Source organism: Pimephales promelas, chromosome 21, assembly GCF_988280905.1.
Source record: "Pimephales promelas chromosome 21, fPimPro1.hap1.1, whole genome shotgun sequence".
Taxonomy (NCBI): Eukaryota; Metazoa; Chordata; class Actinopteri; order Cypriniformes; family Leuciscidae; genus Pimephales; species Pimephales promelas.
In genome coordinates, this window is record NC_142789.1 from 24,240,470 (window position 1) to 24,259,399 (window position 18,930).

An 18,930-nucleotide genomic window follows, 5' to 3' on the forward strand; every position below is an offset into this window, starting at 1 on the left:
TCGTTTTTTTTTTTCGGGTCGAAATTTTGAATCTCGATATCTCAGCTCTGGAAGGGTCTAGAGCCTCCATTTTTGCACTCAGGTCAAAGTCTCACAGCCCTCTATCATAATCCAGAGTTTTGAGAAGATTGGAGAAACTTCATTTTTCGCCCAAAAATGAAAAAAAAAACGAAAGGGGTAACACTGTCATTTTTTTTTTCGGGTCAAAATTTTGAATTTCGATATCTCAGCTCTGGAAGGGTCTAGAGCCTCCATTTTTGCACTCAGGTTAAAGTCTCGCGCCCCTCTATCAGAATCCAGAGTTTTGAGAAGATTGGAGAAACTTCATTTTTCGCCCAAAAATGAAAAAAAAGGAAAGGGGTAACACTGTCGTTTTTTTTTTTCGGGTCGAAATTTTGAATTTCGATATCTCAGCTCTGGAAGGGTCTAGAGCCTCCATTTTTGCACTCAGATCAAAGTCTCACAGCCCTCTATCATAATCCAGAGTTTTAAGAAGATTGGAGAAACTTAATTTTTTGCCCGAAAACGAAAAAAAAAAACGAAAGGGGTAACACTGTCGTTTTTTTTTTCGGGTCGAAATTTTGAATCTCGATATCTCAGCTCTGGAAGGGTCTAGAGCCTCCATTTTTGCACTCAGGTCAAAGTCTCACAGCCCTCTATCATAATCCAGAGTTTTGAGAAGATCGGAGAAACTTCATTTTTCGCCCAAAAATGAAAAAAAAAACGAAAGGGGTAACACTGTCATTTTTTTTTTCGGGTCGAAATTTTGAATTTCGATATCTCAGCTCTGGAAGGGTCTAGAGCCTCCATTTTTGCACTCAGGTTAAAGTCTCGCGCCCCTCTATCAGAATCCAGAGTTTTGAGAAGATTGGAGAAACTTAATTTTTCGCCCAAAAATGAAAAAAAAGGAAAGGGGTAACACTGTCGTTTTTTTTTTTTCGGGTCGAAATTTTGAATTTCGATATCTCAGCTCTGGAAGGGTCTAGAGCCTCCATTTTTGCACTCAGATCAAAGTCTCACAGCCCTCTATCATAATCCAGAGTTTTAAGAAGATTGGAGAAACTTAATTTTTCGCCCGAAAACGAAAAAAAACGAAAGGGGTAACACTGTCATTTTTTTTTTCGGGTCGAAATTTTGAATTTCGATATCTCAGCTCTGGAAGGGTCTAGAGCCTCCATTTTTGCACTCAGGTTAATGTCTCGCGCCCCTCTATCAGAATCCAGAGTTTTGAGAAGATTGGAGAAACTTCATTTTTCGCCCAAAAATGAAAAAAAAAACGAAAGGGGTAACACTGTCGTTTTTTTTTCGGGTCGAAATTTTGAATTTCGATATCTCAGCTCTGGAAGGGTCTAGAGCCTCCATTTTTGCACTCAGATCAAAGTCTCACAGCCCTCTATCATAATCCAGAGTTTTGAGAAGATTGGAGAAACTTCATTTTTCGCCCAAAAATGAAAAAAAAAACGAAAGGGGTAACACTGTCGTTTTTTTTTCGGGTCGAAATTTTAAATTTCGATATCTCAGCTCTGGAAGGGTCTAGAGCCTCCATTTTTGCACTCAGGTCTAAGTCTCATTGCCCTCTATCAGAATCCAGAGTTTTGAGAAGATTGGAGAAACTTAATTTCTCGTCCGGAAAAAAAAAAACGAAAGGGAAAATTGGGGTACCACTGTCATTTTTTTTTCGGTTCGAGTTTTTGAGTTTCGATATCTCAGCTCTGGAAGGGTCTAGAGCCTCCATTTTAGCACTCAGGTTTAAGTCTTATTGCCCTCTATCAGAATCCAGAGTTTTGAGAAGATTGGAGAAACTTAATTTTTCGCCCAAAAATGAAAAAAAAAAAAACGAAAGGGGTAACACTGTCGTTTTTTTTTTCGGGTCGAAATTTTGAATTTCGATATCTCAGCTCTGGAAGGGTCTAGAGCCTCCATTTTTGCACTCAGGTGTAAGACTCATGGCCCTCTATCAGAATCCAGAACCCAAGGAAATATTTCGGCAAAGTCCGCTTCCTGTCCTGGGAGGCGAACTTGGTAGTAAACTTAAAGAAGAGACGAACTTTAGACGAACAAAAGAAAGGATCCAGGGTTGGATCTGACCGGATCCCCGTGACTCACGGGAGTTACATATTGAAGCAGCGCTGGAAAGTTCAGAAGAGCGCGGGTGGAGCTGCGCTCCTACATTTATCACCTGGGAGAAATCCATTCCCTTCCTGTTGGCTAGAGCCAATCAGGGGAATGGACATTGCCCGCGGGAACTCTCGGTTTATTGTCCTTTGTTATCTAAAAGGGATGCACGTGGGCATGTGTGGGAGGGGTTATAGTTTCGTGTCGATCTTCATTGATGGTAAAACATATTAAAAGTACACTTTACTTTATATCTCTGTGCATATTTGGGTGTTTCCTTCCATAAGCATCCTAGAGGTACCAAACATGAAATGAAAGTCAAAGGAAAAATACAGAGGTATTTTCCCTATACAAACGAAGATATTTCACTGTGACATGGGGGAAAACACATATATAGAAACACATTGAGTATATCTGGTTGAATGTCTTTAAAGTCCCTGTAAAGTCAAAATTAAATATGTGTTCTGAGTTTGTCACACCACAGAAAAATGTGTTATTAGCCACCCAGCCAAATTTGAATGATAAAAAAAGCTGGCAAGTACATAAAATAAGCTATCCAAATCTTGAAAAAATGAGCAGTTATCTCTGTTCTCAAACGATGGGGGCGTGTCCGCTGGCTGCGCTGAAACCACGCCCACTAGCGGGAAAGCTGTCGACGGTGATATTATGATATTGCTTTTGGGACGGGAGGATGAACACTGAGGCGGGAGATAGTCGTTTCGGCCCGTTCACCATAAACAGCGGATTATCAGTGAATCCCAGTTGTCTCTGAGGAAAGTTTATAAAACTATCCAGTGTAAAATGATCACTTCAGAGGCGGGTTTTGACGGTGATCCTCAGCTCTTCACCAAGGTTGGTTCTCTAAAAACCTCTTCTTGATGTGATGGTTTTTATGGAATTTAAATCAAGATACCGATCTGTTTTGTACATGATCGCATCCAGGTAGTAGCCTATGCATTTCTGTGTAGAAAACTGTAGGCTCAGCTGTAGTTGTACTGACAGTCACTCGCGATTGAGCAGAATGCGAATGTGCTCGGGGAGTGTTATTGTGTGTAAGGGGAGAGATCAGACTCTGTGCGTCATCAAATAGGGGCGTGTCCAGGAGCTCATGGGCTCCAGTGCGTCATCGAGCCCTGTTTTAGCCCCGCCCAGAAAATCCGAAAAACTGTTTAACGGTCTAACTCCACATTTCAGTACTTCACTTTTTATCTTTGTAACATGTAACTTTGTCACGTCTTTGTAACATGTTTTAGCAATACATATGCAACATTTATAATGTGTTTAGAACTTTTTTTGTAGAATTGCCTTTACAGGGACTTTAAAAAGAGAAAGAGTTTTTCCCTTTGTTCAGGGACCCACTCCTGTTACATTAGAGGCATTCTATGTCACTTGTAACCCGATACCCACTGAAGTAAGTGGGTGTGTGTGTGTTTGTTCAGAAGCAGAAGCTAATTTATTCCGCACAGTCCTTACATCATGGACTGCAGGCTTAGGTGAAATGCTCCAGAAGTTAAAAAAGGGGGCTGACATGTGATGTCCATTGTAATGGACACAGGGTCTGAATGGGTTAACATACCAAAACAACAATTACTAAAAACACACAAAAACACAATTTGCATGGGCATTGCACTAGTCTATCTATAAATTACTGGAACGTCTGTCTGTCTGTCCGTTAATCAAATATCTCTAGTTATTCTGATGGATTTCAAACTTGACAGGACGTCTTACTACGGGCTTCCAAAGCTTATAATTCTGAATCCTAAAAGTTACACAGATTGACTAGGTCTATTTCTTTCCTTTGAAAATAAAACAAATAAAAATAATAATATGTTCTAGACAACCTGGAGCCAAAACCCTTTGTAGAACTGAGCAAAAACTACCATTTTTAATGGGAAAAAAACAAAACAAAAAATGACCCCACATTATGCAAAGAGGGGTGATGTTTTCGTTATAAGCCTTGTCTGTCATTTTAGTAAAGCTGCTCTCATGTATAAACCTGCCTGTAGGTTCCTCTGGCCGGGCGCCTGAAGCATCTGAACTGTGCAGAAGTGCCATCGCTGTGATTCAGAGCATCCTCACGCTCGACTTAAACCGCTGCTTGACTCGTGCCTGTCGGCTACCTTTGCGCTTTAATCTCTCTGAGTGGTGGGAATGTGAACTAATGAGATAAATTAAGAATCATTAGCCTGGAGCTAAACTTTAAAGATATCATCCATGTTCTGCAAAAAAAAAAAAAAAAGATTCCTTCAACCCAAAGCAAAGGAGGGATTCGGAAATGACATGCGAAAACCAATATATGGAAATTCACAGCAGATTTGCGATACATTTTATATATTCCCCTTGCCTGAATGTTTGATGATTGCAGTAAAAAAAAGATATAAATATATTATAAAATAATTATATATATATATATATATATATATATTTGAGATTTAAAAAAACTTTAGTTTGAACTTTAGTTAGAAAACAAAAAATGAAAGTTTCTGAAATAAGGCCACAAAACATACTAAATATGTGTCCACAAGACTTTTGACTAATTGATGTTGTTGCCTAGGGTTTTTTCTTCACAATGATCTGAAAATCATCCTCCTAATCGTTCACATAAAACTGTGAATTGGGTTATATTGTGAAAAACATTTTTTTTTTTTTTTGCCAAGGCAATATGCGAATGGGCGTGAACAGGTCAGCCCCATCATGAATAATTATGTGATTCTCACCTGAGAGATAAAGACACGCATAATAATGAGCCTTTCATTCAGGTGAGTCAGACAAGAAAAAATGGAAAGGACAACATAGACACATACATTCAGTAATTTCACTTAAATGTCTATTAATGGGTAGTCTTCATTGCCATTTAAGTGCAATTACTGAACTTAATTATACAAGCTTGATAAAAATGATCATTCTAGAAGAAAATTTCAAATGGCACTTAGAGGCTTTTGCATCTGAACTCTTTATATACACGTATATGTATAAAATCAAAGTATAAATGAAAGTCAAAAAACATTTTTAGTCATACCAGGAAACAAATCCTGATCAAATAGGTGCCATGTACTAACATTCTAACTAAATAACGTTCGTTCATACGTTCGTTCACACACCCGAATCATTTAAACACTCTTTTTGGTTATGCAGATAACTAATGTTATATTACTAATGTAGCCTAAGCATGTCGGAGCGAAAGTGAATTAACGCACAGCGCGCGTCAGTCGTCAATTCCTTCCTATCAGACGCGCATTTAATATTTAAACAGTCTTTGTGGAGTTTACAGACACTATTCAAAAACGCGATTAGAACAGGCACTTAAGAATAAATGACTTACTGCATCAGCTGAATCCGTGCTCCTCAAAATGAAACTGAAACTGAGGTGAGTTTTTTCCATGATCTCCTTACAGCGCAGCAAGACGAAAGGTTAGGACGATAAACTGTATGTTTTATGATGTGGGCGTTTTCATGGCTTGCCTCAACTTTCTAGTTTGAATAGCACGTGCTCTCAGTGGGCGAGGTGACATTAACACGTCATTCGCTATAATGAGGTAAAAGGGAAAAGACGGCATCTCTGATAAGGGTTAAAAATAAGAAAGCGATATCAGCAACTGAATTAAATATTTAAGTGAAAATCTAGGAATATATTTCTCTTGTTACAGTTAGTTTGTAAGTCTGTCTATTTAAGCTATGTATTTTTATTTATTTATTTTTTATTTTTTCATCTATTTTTTTCAATTAATTTTATTCTGATGTTTATTTATTTATTTTGCTGTATAATTTCTGTTTACGAACTGTGATGATTTTATGTTTGTAATCTGCATTCTAATAAAAAAAAGAAAAAAAAGAAAAAAGGCGGGCATCTCTGTCTTTTCATACAGATTACATCAACTGAGAATAGTTGCTTTTTTATATAAATGACTTCATTTATATAAAGAGATCTTTCGTGTGTCAAGTAGGCTATTTAATGAGTTACAGCTGATTTTTCGGACGCGTTTCAGAAAGATTTTTGCGGAGACAGAGTGAGCTCAAAGCGCACCCTGTTTATTTTATTTATTTTACAAAAAGACAAGGTTTTGATTTATATGACCATTAATGATGGAGTATTTTAAGTCTTTTTTGCAGCTATGTGACAAAAAAAAAAAAAAACGATCAAAATGCGGGGACGCGTTATTAGTCCCCAGTGGGTTAATGCCATGGATCACATAGAATACAGCCGTAGACAATATCTCTCATCCATATGCTTTGTTGTTTTGTGTGCGTGTTGTGGCTGAGGGGGTATAAAGTCTCATTGAATTATGGATTTACGCCTTAGACTTTGATGGCCAAAAATACCCCTGTTCACTAATACTGCAATCAATCTCTCTCCATGCCTACTGAGTATAATTAGACAATAATGAGGAAACTGCTTTATGTTGGATCTCAAACTATGTGTTGACCTCAGCAACTTATAGTCCATTAGACTGTGCGACTCACAATGCTAGCATAATAAAGCATGCATTCCACTTCAGCTGAGGACTGAAGCATTACATGTACCGGCCTATAGACTGTGCTGCATTGGAAGCCTCATGTGACCCCAGGAAATAAACCAATATGACTGTTAAGAGTAGAATACTAGCAAGCAGAAAATAGGCCTACTGCACATATACAGTCTGCTATTCAAGTAAGTGAAATGTTAATTTGAAATAATTTAACTTTAAATGTTTCAAAAATTATTTGCTACATGATGCAGATTGCATGTTTAATTCAATGAGTAACAGCCAATAATATTGAAAATAAACTGTATTTTTACAAAATTTAAATAATTTTGCATTTTGTGTAATCCTGTCATAACATTTGGCAGTCCAATAAAAAAAAAAAACGCAAGTCAATCTCAGTTGCTTCTGGTCCGTTCCTCAGATGGAAATCAACAAAAGTGCATTGCATTGTGAGAAAAAGAATATTCAGTTTTTATGTTTTAGCATGAGCTGTGTATTTGTGTCTATTTTTTTTCCAAGTAGCAGAAAAAGAATAATTTATATGACACAGTGTTCAAATAAAAACTTGTATGCGTTTTGGCTGTTAATTTGCACTACAACAGCGAATTTTGAAACAGACTTTTTAAATGCATGTTTTTGAAAGCAATACCATTATTGTCTCCTTGTAAACTATACAAACACAAATTTGTGAAAACAGTGTCATCCGCATGCGTATTACGTGTTCAGTCTATAATAGGTGCATAGTTTTTCTTCACAAAGTGACATCGCCAATTACTGGCCTGGCATAATACAGCGTTTTTAATCGTCTCCGAGGATCTGTGTGAATGGGGATCGGTGTGACAACGTTGTCGTCTGTAAGCGAAAAACGCAAAGGAAAAACTTTTCCCCAACTTTTCATTACATCATTGTCGTGTAAATGTCCACATAATCACAGATATTTTATTATATATTATACCTCATTATAGAAGATATTTTCATTGGGATTTTATGAACTGGGCATATTTTTTCCCTCTCTACAGCCTTGAATGTCACTAATATGACTTTTGTTATGACTTTTACATTACATTTGCCGCTCAAGTGATTGGCTCACAACAACCTGGCATAATCTAAATGTTCCTACATTGGTATACATACTATTTTTCTGAATCTTGGAATCTCAGGCTCAAACCTGAGGAAGGCTCACAAAGGCAGGCACCCGGGGAGCGATTGGGGGTTAGGTGTCCTGATCAAGGAACCTCAATATTGATTCATCAAACCTGCAACCTTTAGATTATCAGTCTGACTCTTTAACCATTAGGCCACGACATTCCCCACCATTGCAAACATAACCACAGGCAGTCATTGTGAAGAGACTGAATTTTGAGTAATTAGAAGATTTAACACACAAACTAGACATGGAGGCATCCACCGGCGCTCAACTCACACATTCAAGAGCAATAAAAAATGAACTTAACTGAAGGTATAAAAAGGAAACAAACAGATGAGTGACAAGCAGGGAAGTTATTTCTATCTGTGTGGCTTCAGGTTAAAGCGTTCTTAAGAGCCTTGATGTCTTTTGAAGGCGTTGTTTGTGTAAATGAAACAGACTGAAGCATGGCAGTGCGCTGATCACGGAGAATGGGCTCAGTCGAAAATAAAAAATGATTGTGTCACACACCACGGCGAGATCTGAGGCGCAACCACCGCGCTGTGTATTGTTATTTGTTGCGGCTGTGTCAAGTGTGTCGCCATGTAAGACTCATCACTGTGTTTAGACAAAAAAAAAAAAAAAAAATCTAATTTAGATATGCTTCTCTTTCTCGCAACAAACTGCTTTTTGCTATCTCTTCTTCCCGTGTACTGATAAACCCACTGTGTGGAAAATAAAGAAACGAGAAAAAAAAACAAAAAAAACAACAAAACAAAGGAGAAAGTCTGGGAGAGCCTCCTTTGAAGCAGGAATACATGCACAGATAGAACAACGAATAAATAAATAAATAAAACAAACATATAAATAAATAATGGAACAGACACGATTGTGTCTTTATGGAAGATGAGAGATTTTTTTTCCCCCTTCCCTGTGGCAGCTGTGCAGGGCGACCTGTGTTTAACGCACACCGCGGGCAGCGCTTTCTGATGACATAAATAGCCGATCATGAAAATGGTTTTCTTCCCCTTGAGTTTATTTTTTCTTTCTTTTGTGATTGTGGCATCTCATTTTAGTCACAATGCGGCAAAACTTTGAAAACATAACATATAACTGTGGTTCTTTCAAAAGGAATGCTTTTTCATTTAATTGCTGTGCCTGGGAATAGTTCAAATCCCAAAGTACACTGTGTGGGCAGGGCACCGTCTATAATAACATATAGACATATATATATATTCATATATTCATTGTTTATATTCTCATATTCTATGATATGAGGAGTGCACAAGGTCATTATGAGTATTATAAGCTAAACTGGATGGATAGCTTGAGCTACCAATACTGCTAGAAATTGAGATCCATTTGAGGGAACGATGAAAAAAGACACTTCTGTTCCCAAACAGCTAGTAAGCAAAAGTCGCTTAAAAAATCGGGGTCGAATTATGCAGTCTTTATATTCAAAGGCAGCCAATAAGAACATTTTGTGTGATTCATCGCAAAAAGCTCAGTGGATGATACGGGTAAAATGTTGATCCTAACTAAATTGATTCAATATTAAAATGTATGGATGTATGCTTTCAAAATATCATGTTGTCCCTTTTGCACCGCCTTGTATTAGTCACGTGAAAAGAAAGTTGCCAGTCTTTTCTTCCCTATTGTGAGATATATCCAAGCGAAACGGCTTCTCAAACAAGAAAAATATGTTGGATTTTGGCAGAAATTGATTGGATGGTTGGATCATTGTGGTTTACTATTGGTTGATCCAATGTGAGTCACAGGTTGTCATTTAGATGTGTTTTTTTTTTAAAAAGATGAGAAGTTGTTGCAAGAGGAAGGGAAAGTTATTTTGGTTAAAGTACTGTCAATAAAAATGGTCAATTTTTCATTTCAACTTTAAAATCAACATAGAATTGACGCAGTACCGCAAAAAGGCAGCTTATTGGGTTGTGGAAAAGCACAAAAGTCACAACAAATGTATTTTTTTTTTTCAAAAGTGGCAGGTTTTATGTGTTTGATAGATTAATGAATTCTGATTTGTTTCACTAGTTCCTCAGAGAGATCCACTTTTTGGTCCTATATTATGAAACGAACAGCATGTTCTTCTTCTGAATCCTTTCAAACCTAAAGAAGCTAAACAACACTTTGAATTGAACATCAATGGACATTTTTTGTAAAATTAGCTGCCCATAAAACAGTGTTGGTATTGTAAAAAAAAAAAAAAATAGGCAAACTGTAGTCGCATGTGGCTGTATTTTAGTTTTGTTTCTTGTAGACAAAAACAAGTTACTCAGCAAGTTAAGTAGTGAACATGTCATTTAAGCAGTCTTTTCCAACACGTGTTTAACACAACCTGTCCAAACGCACATCAGCGAGGCGAAGCAGAAAGCGAGAGCGGAAGAGTGAACCAAGAATGAAACCGAATGGAAATTAAACTCATAGAGTTTGACGACTACTAAGGCATCAGTTGCCAAGTACAATATAAGCCCATGTATATTACAACACAACCATATATTAATTTAATAAAATACACAATATAGCTCTTGTACACGTAACAATTTGGCTCAAATGCACAGAAACGGCAGAAAAATCAATAAAAATATGTCGTTTTGATGTAAACACATTAAATTGGATACATTTTACACATTAAAATGATATTGTGTATAAGTGACAATGTGAAGGGACATTTCCTTTTTTAAAATCTTTTTTCGTTGTTGTTGTTAATGTAGCTTTTCTGGAATCAAAAACAGTGTCCTTTGCAGTTTAATAAATATCTTCAACCGCATGTTCATCCTGTGCGCACCCTCAAATTTTTTTTTTCTGAGATTAATGTTTTTTCCATCTTTTTTTTTACAAAATGTATAAATATTTTCAGTGTTATCTGGACACTATACATAAGTTCATATATTTATATATATAGTTATCTATATGCATATATAGATATATCTTTTCACAGTTGAGGAAAAATGTCCCTAATATACAAGAGAGTGACTGTTATAACTTAACATCGGACACGTGGAGAGTAGTCACTTTAAAAGTAGTGAAAAGCTGAAGACAGATGATCACAGAGGACCAATAAAGTGGGAGTAACAGGTTCACCGTTCTGGAATGTTCCATATGTACGTATACATGGGAGGAGGACACAGTTTACACGTGACTAGAAATGACAGGTGAAGAATGGTTACATTTCATAATCAACCCTCCCCACCCCCTCCCCTAAAGATTCGAGGCCCCACACACAGAGTTTGCTGATATCATTTGCACTTCTTATGCTGATATTACAAAGCCAATAAAAGTTAAACCGGTCCATCTGTTCTGGAGCGTCCGATGCACCCCGAACCCTTTTGATTTGCGATTGTCATAAGAAACCACTTTCGTCAACCCGCCTCCCCTCCAAAAGTCTGTGGAGGAGAAGGGTGGGACACTCCATCCTGCGGGTAAGTGACAGAAAGACATCACTGTAAGAAAGAGTTTGAAGCTGGTGGGCACTTGAAGAAGAAGAAAAAGCTCACAAGAAGCCAGAAGCAGCAACTTCTGCAACTCCAAAGGAATTCCCTTGCCCCCCAAAACACAACACGGCGTCCAGACGAACAAAAGCGAACAGTTTTTTTGCTCCTTGTTTTTTATTTTATTTTTTTTGTCATGATCTTCAAGTACACATTTTTTGTTCTCAAAAAGCATCCCCACTCTCTTGGAGAGTGTCTCGACTTATGTAGTCTCCGATGTAGTTTCTTATGCTCTCTCAAAGTCCGTTTTTACTTTCTGATGGGGGTCTTTTCGTTTCCTCGACAATCCTGCAGCAGTTTGTCGATGTCTCTGACCACCTGGTCTGCGTCCATGGTGCCACGGCCCATCTCTCCTCCGCCCTGCTCCAAGACGCTGTCCATTTCCACTGCCGTCTCATGGCTGATCCGTGAACGCGCTTCAGCCAGGACTTTGGCCACGGGGTCAGAGGGAGGCAGCGTGGCGTAGCCCTGCTCTTTGTTCTGCTTGTTCGGGGAGACATACTGTCCGTCTGGGGGTCCGTAGTGGCTGGTGCTGGGCTTGCCCTCTGCTCCGTCACCCATGCCTTTGGCCGAAGAGCACGGGGAACCTGTACTACAGCCTTTGGAGGGACTACATGAGGCAGATGGGACTTCCTGCAAGAGAGGGCTAAGGGCACGTTTGGTCTTTAGGTAGGGTTTAACATTCGCCACCAGGATGGTGTGGTCCCGACGCTCCTTTCCAAATGTGCAGAAAGTTTTTTTGCCATTGGGGTTGCAAACTGTCTCGTAAGTCTCGGTCTCCACTGCAACCGCTTCCATGCCGGCAGGGACGAAGAGATTGGTGCGGTAGTCAGAGCCCTCGGCTTGGGGAGTTCCAGCTCCTCCGGCCCCAACGGGAAACTGGGGCATCCAACAACGGTCTGAGTGACCCAGCACTCGACACTCCTCTGTGCAGTTCACACAATCCTCCTCTGAAAAAAAGAAAGAGAGAGAGAAAAAGATTGATTTTTCCGGAAAATCAAAAACACTAAATAGCAATGCGAAAATTCCAACCCTTTCTCACTGCAATTTTTCCAACAGACCTCACTCACACAAATTCATAAGATTTTCGCTAATTCGTACATATTTTTACGAGTTTCCCAATTCGTATGAATTCTTACTAATTAGCTACCCCTGACCCCGCCCCTAAACCTATCCATCACTGGGGTTTAGACAAATGGTACAAATTAGTCAACTTTTACTCACTTATACGATTTGTACAGTGTCTCGACTTATGTAGTCTCCGATGTAGTTTCTTATGCTCTCTCAAAGTCCGTTTTTACTTTCACTGTTTAGAAATAATTAGGACTCATTAGGACTCATTTTCGATAATTAAGTGAAGTAAAAACATCACAAATTAAAGGAATTTCAATTGAGAGATTATTTGTCACAAATGAACAAATCTGTCATCAGTGCAAAAACATCTTGAGATAAAGTAACACTTGAGTCAATCTCGTTTCAGCAGAGCAAAATCATCAGAGCCACGTCAAAGGAAATCACATTTGACCTGAGTTGTGAATCTGAGTGTGCAGTCTAAATTGAATTTGGTGAGATAAAAAGACAGTGTACCAGCACAATCAACATTCATACAGAACAACTAGAGCAATCTGATTCATGAACAAACGTCTCAAAGCTGCATGGTGCTTTTAATGAATCATTCTAAAAGCCCTTTCTTCTCAATTATTATTAGTATTATTAATATATACAGCACACTATATTGGGGTCAGTATAAATAATTAGTACTTTCATACAGCAAAGATGATTTGAAATAAATGTTGTTCTTTTAAAATGTCTATTCCTTGAAATAAAATGGAATTCCATGGAAGCACCCAATCAGAATATAGCTTGTTTTCATATGACGTCACACCACTGCGTTGCCATGGCGTGAAATGCAAATGGAGGGCAGGAAGTGATTTGCTGTTTTTAGAAAGCACTATAACAAAATGAAAATGCCTATGTTTTGCATAGTTTATCGTTACTTAAATCGATCAAACAACGAGGAGTTTTTATCGTGTACCAAAAGTTGTTGTTCATAAGGGGGGAATGCAAGAAATTGACCGAAAAACTCTGGAAAAACGGCTTGCAAACCTATGCCTGCGGAAGGGAGCCGAATGGGATGATGCTCGTGTGTGTAACGTTAGTGATCACTACGTCAAAGGTGAGTTAATACAACTTAAGTGACTGTTTGTGTAACGTGTAACGTTTCCGAACTTTGTAAAGTCAAAGTTTGTCTGTAAGACGAGGTAGTAGCTGATATCTACCGCCTCGATTGCAGGAAAATATTTCAATTCAGTTGAAAAATCGCTCCTCTTCACAACGTAAGGATCACGTCCAACATATGTTTGATTTTTTTTTTATATCCTTCTCTTGTAATGGCGTGCAAAGTAGTACAGTACGGACTTTCCTCTATCTCATCCCTTGCGCTCTTCACTCCCTGCCCTCCATCTGAATTTTGCGCGTCATCATAATCACGTGACACGTGAAACCCAGCTATTAGAATGATTTCTGAAGGATCATGTGACATTGAAGACTGAAGTAATGATGCTGAAAATTCAGCTTTGCATTTTGCAATACATTACATTTTAAACTATTTAAAAATGTGATAGTTATTTAAATTGCAATAATATTTCACAACATCCCTATTTTTTACAGTTTTTGCTTTTCCTTTTTTAAATACAGACCCCAAACTTCTGCATAGTATACCATAAACAAGCTAAACAAAGTCATGAATTATATAAAAGAAATTATCCAGATGAAGAATGGGAACTCTCTGGCTAAATAGGCTAAGTGAGTTTTCCATAAACGTGATCAAAAAGATGGCAAAGAATCAGAAAGTTCCTCACCATCAAGCTTTTGTATTCTACAATACACCCTCCCTCTCCGCTCAGTAGAACAACAACAGCTCAGTTTTGGCAAAAACTGTGGTGCTGCTATCATAAATTTATGTCACTGGGCTTTGAAGCTATCCCAAGGCAGCCCTGCCATATCACAGAGCCAAGTGTCTAGTGCGCTACTGCGTGTGTATGTGTGTGTGCCTGCGCGTCTTCCCCCCTTTCATCTCAGCTCAGAAGAAACCACATTTTGGATTATAGTGGGCTGTTCTGATGGTGTGTCAAATGGGTCCAGGATTGTGAAGAGGATAAAAAAAAAAAGAAAGTATTTTAACACGGGAAATGAAAGAAAGGGGGGAAAAAATGAGGGAACAAAAGGGAAAACATGAAAAATTGAAGTAAAAAAAAAAAAGCGAAAAGGAAAGCACAGCCGTTGTCCTGCGAATATAAATGCTCAAAGAGCTCAGGTAAAGCTGAGACCCGGGTCGTGAACACACGCAGACCTCACATTTGGGACCCGTGCCATCGGTTCTACGTGAGTTTGACAAGTCAAGTGCAGTGATTTGTGCAGAACAAACAAAAGTATTCCATTCATATTTAATAGTTTGATGATGTCTGTCTTTTGGGAAACAAAAACATGGAAACACAAACAACCTCATGAATTTATGAGAAGAAATGTTTTCAATAATCTAGCAGTCATCACTCACCCATTTAGGTGTCTTGGAATAACAGATGAGATCAGGAAATGCCTAGTGCACATGTTGGAGTAAACTTCATTTGTGTTATTGACTTCCTCAAAATATTAATCTCTTCTTCACCTCAAATGTGCATGATCAGATTTTTTTTCATATTTATCTCACTCAGCTCCATTTCACGTCACTTCGGTTTTCTTTTTCAACAATGGGACACAGGAATTCATAAAGCCAGTTAAAGTTTGCGAACAGTACGATTTGGAAACGGAGCCAGCTTGATTTACTCTTTCTCATTGAAAAGAAATCACCGTTTCTTCACCTCATCCAGTGAAAGTGCACCAATTGTCACCTCTAAAGTGTTCATAGTTGAACTGATATCTGTGTTTACTTTCGCAGAAGTGTAGTCAATTGGTTTTCTTTCTTCAGAAGATGAGCAAGGCTCGGCGTGTATAAATGATGACCACTTGACCTTATTATCATCATTAATCATATTTTAAATTGCTCTTTCAGATGTTTCTCTGCTAAAGGCCAAGCCATGTCATGAAAAATGATCCTCTGCAACTCGGCTCCCGAGTCCCTATTGTTCCTGATTTCACTGTGTGTGTCTGGCCAACAAAAGCCCATCCCTGGGGTTCCGTTCAGTTTGTTTCTGGTCTGTGGGGTTTCTGCTAACCTTGAAAAAAGTTTTCAAACTCCCCAACCCATTCTTAATGGTAACGGTACACTGCACCTGCCTCTCCTGAGGTCAAAAAAATGTCTTTTTCCAACACACACACACACACACACACACAAACGGACATCTGCGGTGCATCTGTGGACCGAGCAGAGAGAAAGCCAAAAGAGAAAGTTGAGTTCTGTAGCGGCCCAAAGACCGACGCTAGGGGGGCACCAAGCCATGTGCCATGTATGAAATTTGTTTGTGCATTTGGAGGGTCAGCAGGCTGGTACGTCCTCAGGGACGCTTTCTGCAAGAGGACAGGGGTAAGTACCACATAAGAGGGGAGAAAGAGCTTGACATTTAGAATGTGGTGCTCTTGTGTTGTGCAAGAGGAAGACAAGGGCTAGTCCTGAGTGGCTCAAACTAGTATGGATGACAAGGTGAGGAAGAACATGCTGTCCACTTTAAATAATGAGATCTCCCACGCACACACACAGGCTTTGAATGTGAGCTATTTTCCTAGTTTTTGCAGCTGTCTACCCTAAACATAAATGAACATGCTATAGGGGTGGTGATGGCGCAGTGGATAAGACACATGCCTTTGGTGTGAGAGACCGGGATTCGAATCCACTGTGTGACACCAATGTGTCCCTGAGGAAGACACTTAACCCCTAGTTACTCCAGAGGTGTGCAACAATTGTAAGTCGCTTTGGATAAAAGCGTCAGCTAAATGAATAAATGTAAATGTAAACAGTGTATGTGCGTGTGCATATCTTTCCGCCTTTCACTTTCATATTACCTTTAGAAGCAAGACTACCAAAATAAACATTTACATTACTGTTCAAGTTTGGGGTCAGTTTTTTTTCATATGATGCATTAAATTGATCAGATTTAGGAATTTATAGAGTAATTTGTAGAGTATTTAAGATAAATCCAGTTTATCTTAAATAAACAGGATTTATCTTTATCAACAAGAAAAATATCAATGATTTCTGAAGGATCGTGTGACACTGGAGTAGCTAAAAATTCAGCTTTGGTATCACAGGAATAAATAACATTTTAAAATATATTGAAATAAACTGTTTTTATATTGTAATACTATTTCTTTTTACTGATTTTTTTATTTTTTATTAAATAGTCTTTGTGAGCACAAGACCCCATCAAAAAAATATTGCCGCCAATATTTTGAATGGAAATTCAAGCGGAAACGATAACAACGTTGCTAGTACCCAGCTACGCAAAGAAAGCAAATCAGACTTGCTTTTTCCAGCATGCTCAGGACTGAATGCTCGTTCAATGAGTGGAGGCACAATAAAGCATAAATAATCCATGCTGACACATCTCCATGCAGCCAGTCAGGAGGAACCAATCCTTCAATAGATTATTCATGCCTGGGCGGAACAGGTGACCTTGAGACTTGGCAGGGTCGCCATGACTAACAATAAGACATGTGACACCGGCTGAGGCCACTAATTCGTCGCCAGATACAAAGCAGGAGGCATGGTGTGAATTATAGCCACCTCCAATCCCCATCACGTACAGTCAGCACACAAGGTTACAAGCTGTTTTGGGGACACTTCATTATAACTGTATTGTGTGACATGCCTGTGTTTTCTTGACAGTCCGCGCTCAGATCTATATATTGAATGGCGCATCGTGAGCTATGGGCTGCTCATCGGCCACTCTGCAGGAATGTCACATCAACTGCCCAATTATTATCACAAGGAGCACAAGCTCGGCTCTGTACGCCATTTACAGGGAATCACAGACTTCCGTTTCAGAGCACGAGGCTTCTGCTAGCGCAGCGCTTGTCCCACTCATCAAGCTAATGATGTGTGTACGACAAATCTCATTTTGCTTTGCCTACAAAGTCCCAGAGGCGAAGCACCAACTCAAGACTCAAGATATTTATATGACACTTATAACAGGTCACATCATAACACATTCACTACTTTCTGGTTTGTTCCTTGCTGCATGTGAGTTGAGCTGTCTTATTATGAATATAGTCACGTCTGAAAGGGTTGTAGGTACTGCATGGCTTGCTTAACAATGGCCTTAAGGTCTAACTGTATTCACAATATTAGCACAACCTCTCATCTTAATTATTAATATATAATAATAATAAAAAATTAATTGTCTGAAATGAATGTTATGCTATTAGCAATGATAATTAGAGGTGACTTTGTAAAATAAAATAACATTATATATATATATATATATATATATATATATATATATATATATATATATATATATATATATGTATATATATATATATATATATATATATATATATATATATATAAAGTATGGCAATCATAAATCAGTTTGTAATATTTAAAAAAAAAACATTAAAATTGAAATGTCATACAATTAATTAAAAGAAATTCCATTATTTTCTAAAATATATTTTACTTTATTTGTGTAATATATTGTACAATATATTCCCAAACACTGTAAATAATTTAACGAAAACACATTACGAATTGAATTATTATGTCTTACAATAATTTTAAAAATATATATTTGTTTCTATTTTTGACATATTTTTTATTTTTGTTTTAAATATATTATAATACAATTGTACAATTGAAGAATTTGCCAGAGATTGACCTCCCCCCTGAGCCTGGTGGGTGAAAGAAAGAGAAAAAAATCCGGACCACTTCAGAGTTTGAAGCCATTTAACAAACACCTTGCACTCTCAGTGAAGGAGGAAGCTTTCAAATGCCAGCGTTTCTCTGGAAGAAAAATTTAGGTGACTAGGTGTGTTATTTGGTTTTCCAGCTGGGAAGCAGAATGAAGGAGACAGAAAAAAAGAGACAGATAGTATATTGTAACTCAGTGCATTAAGGCCTCCTGGCAAATCTTTTATTAGCAATTCGTTTTTCAGTCCTGTCGTTCCGTTTCTCTGTGCTCGTTCGCCAGTGACCCCTCCCCATCTCAGCACCGCACTACCAGCTTCCTGCTTTCCTTGGTCCACAGTGTGTCTCGCAGCCAACATCAATTTCAACTTCTCCCTCCTTCTCTCTCTCTCTCTCTCTCTCTCTCTCTCTCTCTCTCTCTCTCTCTCTCTCTCTCTCAATCTGCTGTATGCCACCAGTGGGCGCAAACAGAGGTTGATAGTCTCAGACAACAGTTATAAATATGCTCTGATCTCATCATTAAGAACCATCAGTAGGCCATGAGGTAAATGGAAATAGTTAATTCAAATCATAAAAAAACTAAAATAAGAATTAAAATAAAAAAAGTACTAACTGCAGGCTGAGCTATTTATGATATTTAATTGGCGATATTCTGTTGAATGTTACATCAAACATTTAATATGATGTTCTGCATGCTAGCATTCATGTGACATTGGGAATGAATTTGAGTTATTGGGTACATGAGAGGGCACAGTCGCAGTGGGGTAGAGATTGTGAACACAGGCTTTGTGTAGAAAGTGTGTACGCCCGCTCAGCGTGAGCAGGGTAGCATCAGAGCACTCGCACCTGTGCCCTGGCAGACTGGGGCGCAGTTGGTAGGGG

At 38.4% G+C, this 18,930-nt stretch overlaps 1 protein-coding gene and 1 long non-coding RNA gene across 3 annotated transcripts in view; both read right to left on the reverse strand.

The window, feature by feature from the left end:
• Positions 1–5,848, reverse strand: part of LOC120480384 (uncharacterized) — a 47,002-nt gene extending 41,154 nt beyond the window's left edge. Inside the window, exon 1 of the long non-coding RNA XR_005623104.2 lies at positions 5,438–5,848. This is a non-coding gene — a long non-coding RNA (uncharacterized LOC120480384). The remainder of the gene's footprint in view (positions 1–5,437) is intronic.
• A 4,087-nt stretch (positions 5,849–9,935) lies between these two features.
• pcdh17 (protocadherin 17) overlaps positions 9,936–18,930 on the reverse strand; it is a 71,744-nt gene continuing 62,749 nt past the window's right edge. For both annotated transcript variants that reach the window (XM_039673885.2, XM_039673884.2), the window contains exon 5: positions 9,936–12,157. In XM_039673885.2, the coding sequence (XP_039529819.2) occupies positions 11,457–12,157 (701 nt within the window). In that variant the 3' untranslated portion in view covers positions 9,936–11,456. The remainder of the gene's footprint in view (positions 12,158–18,930) is intronic.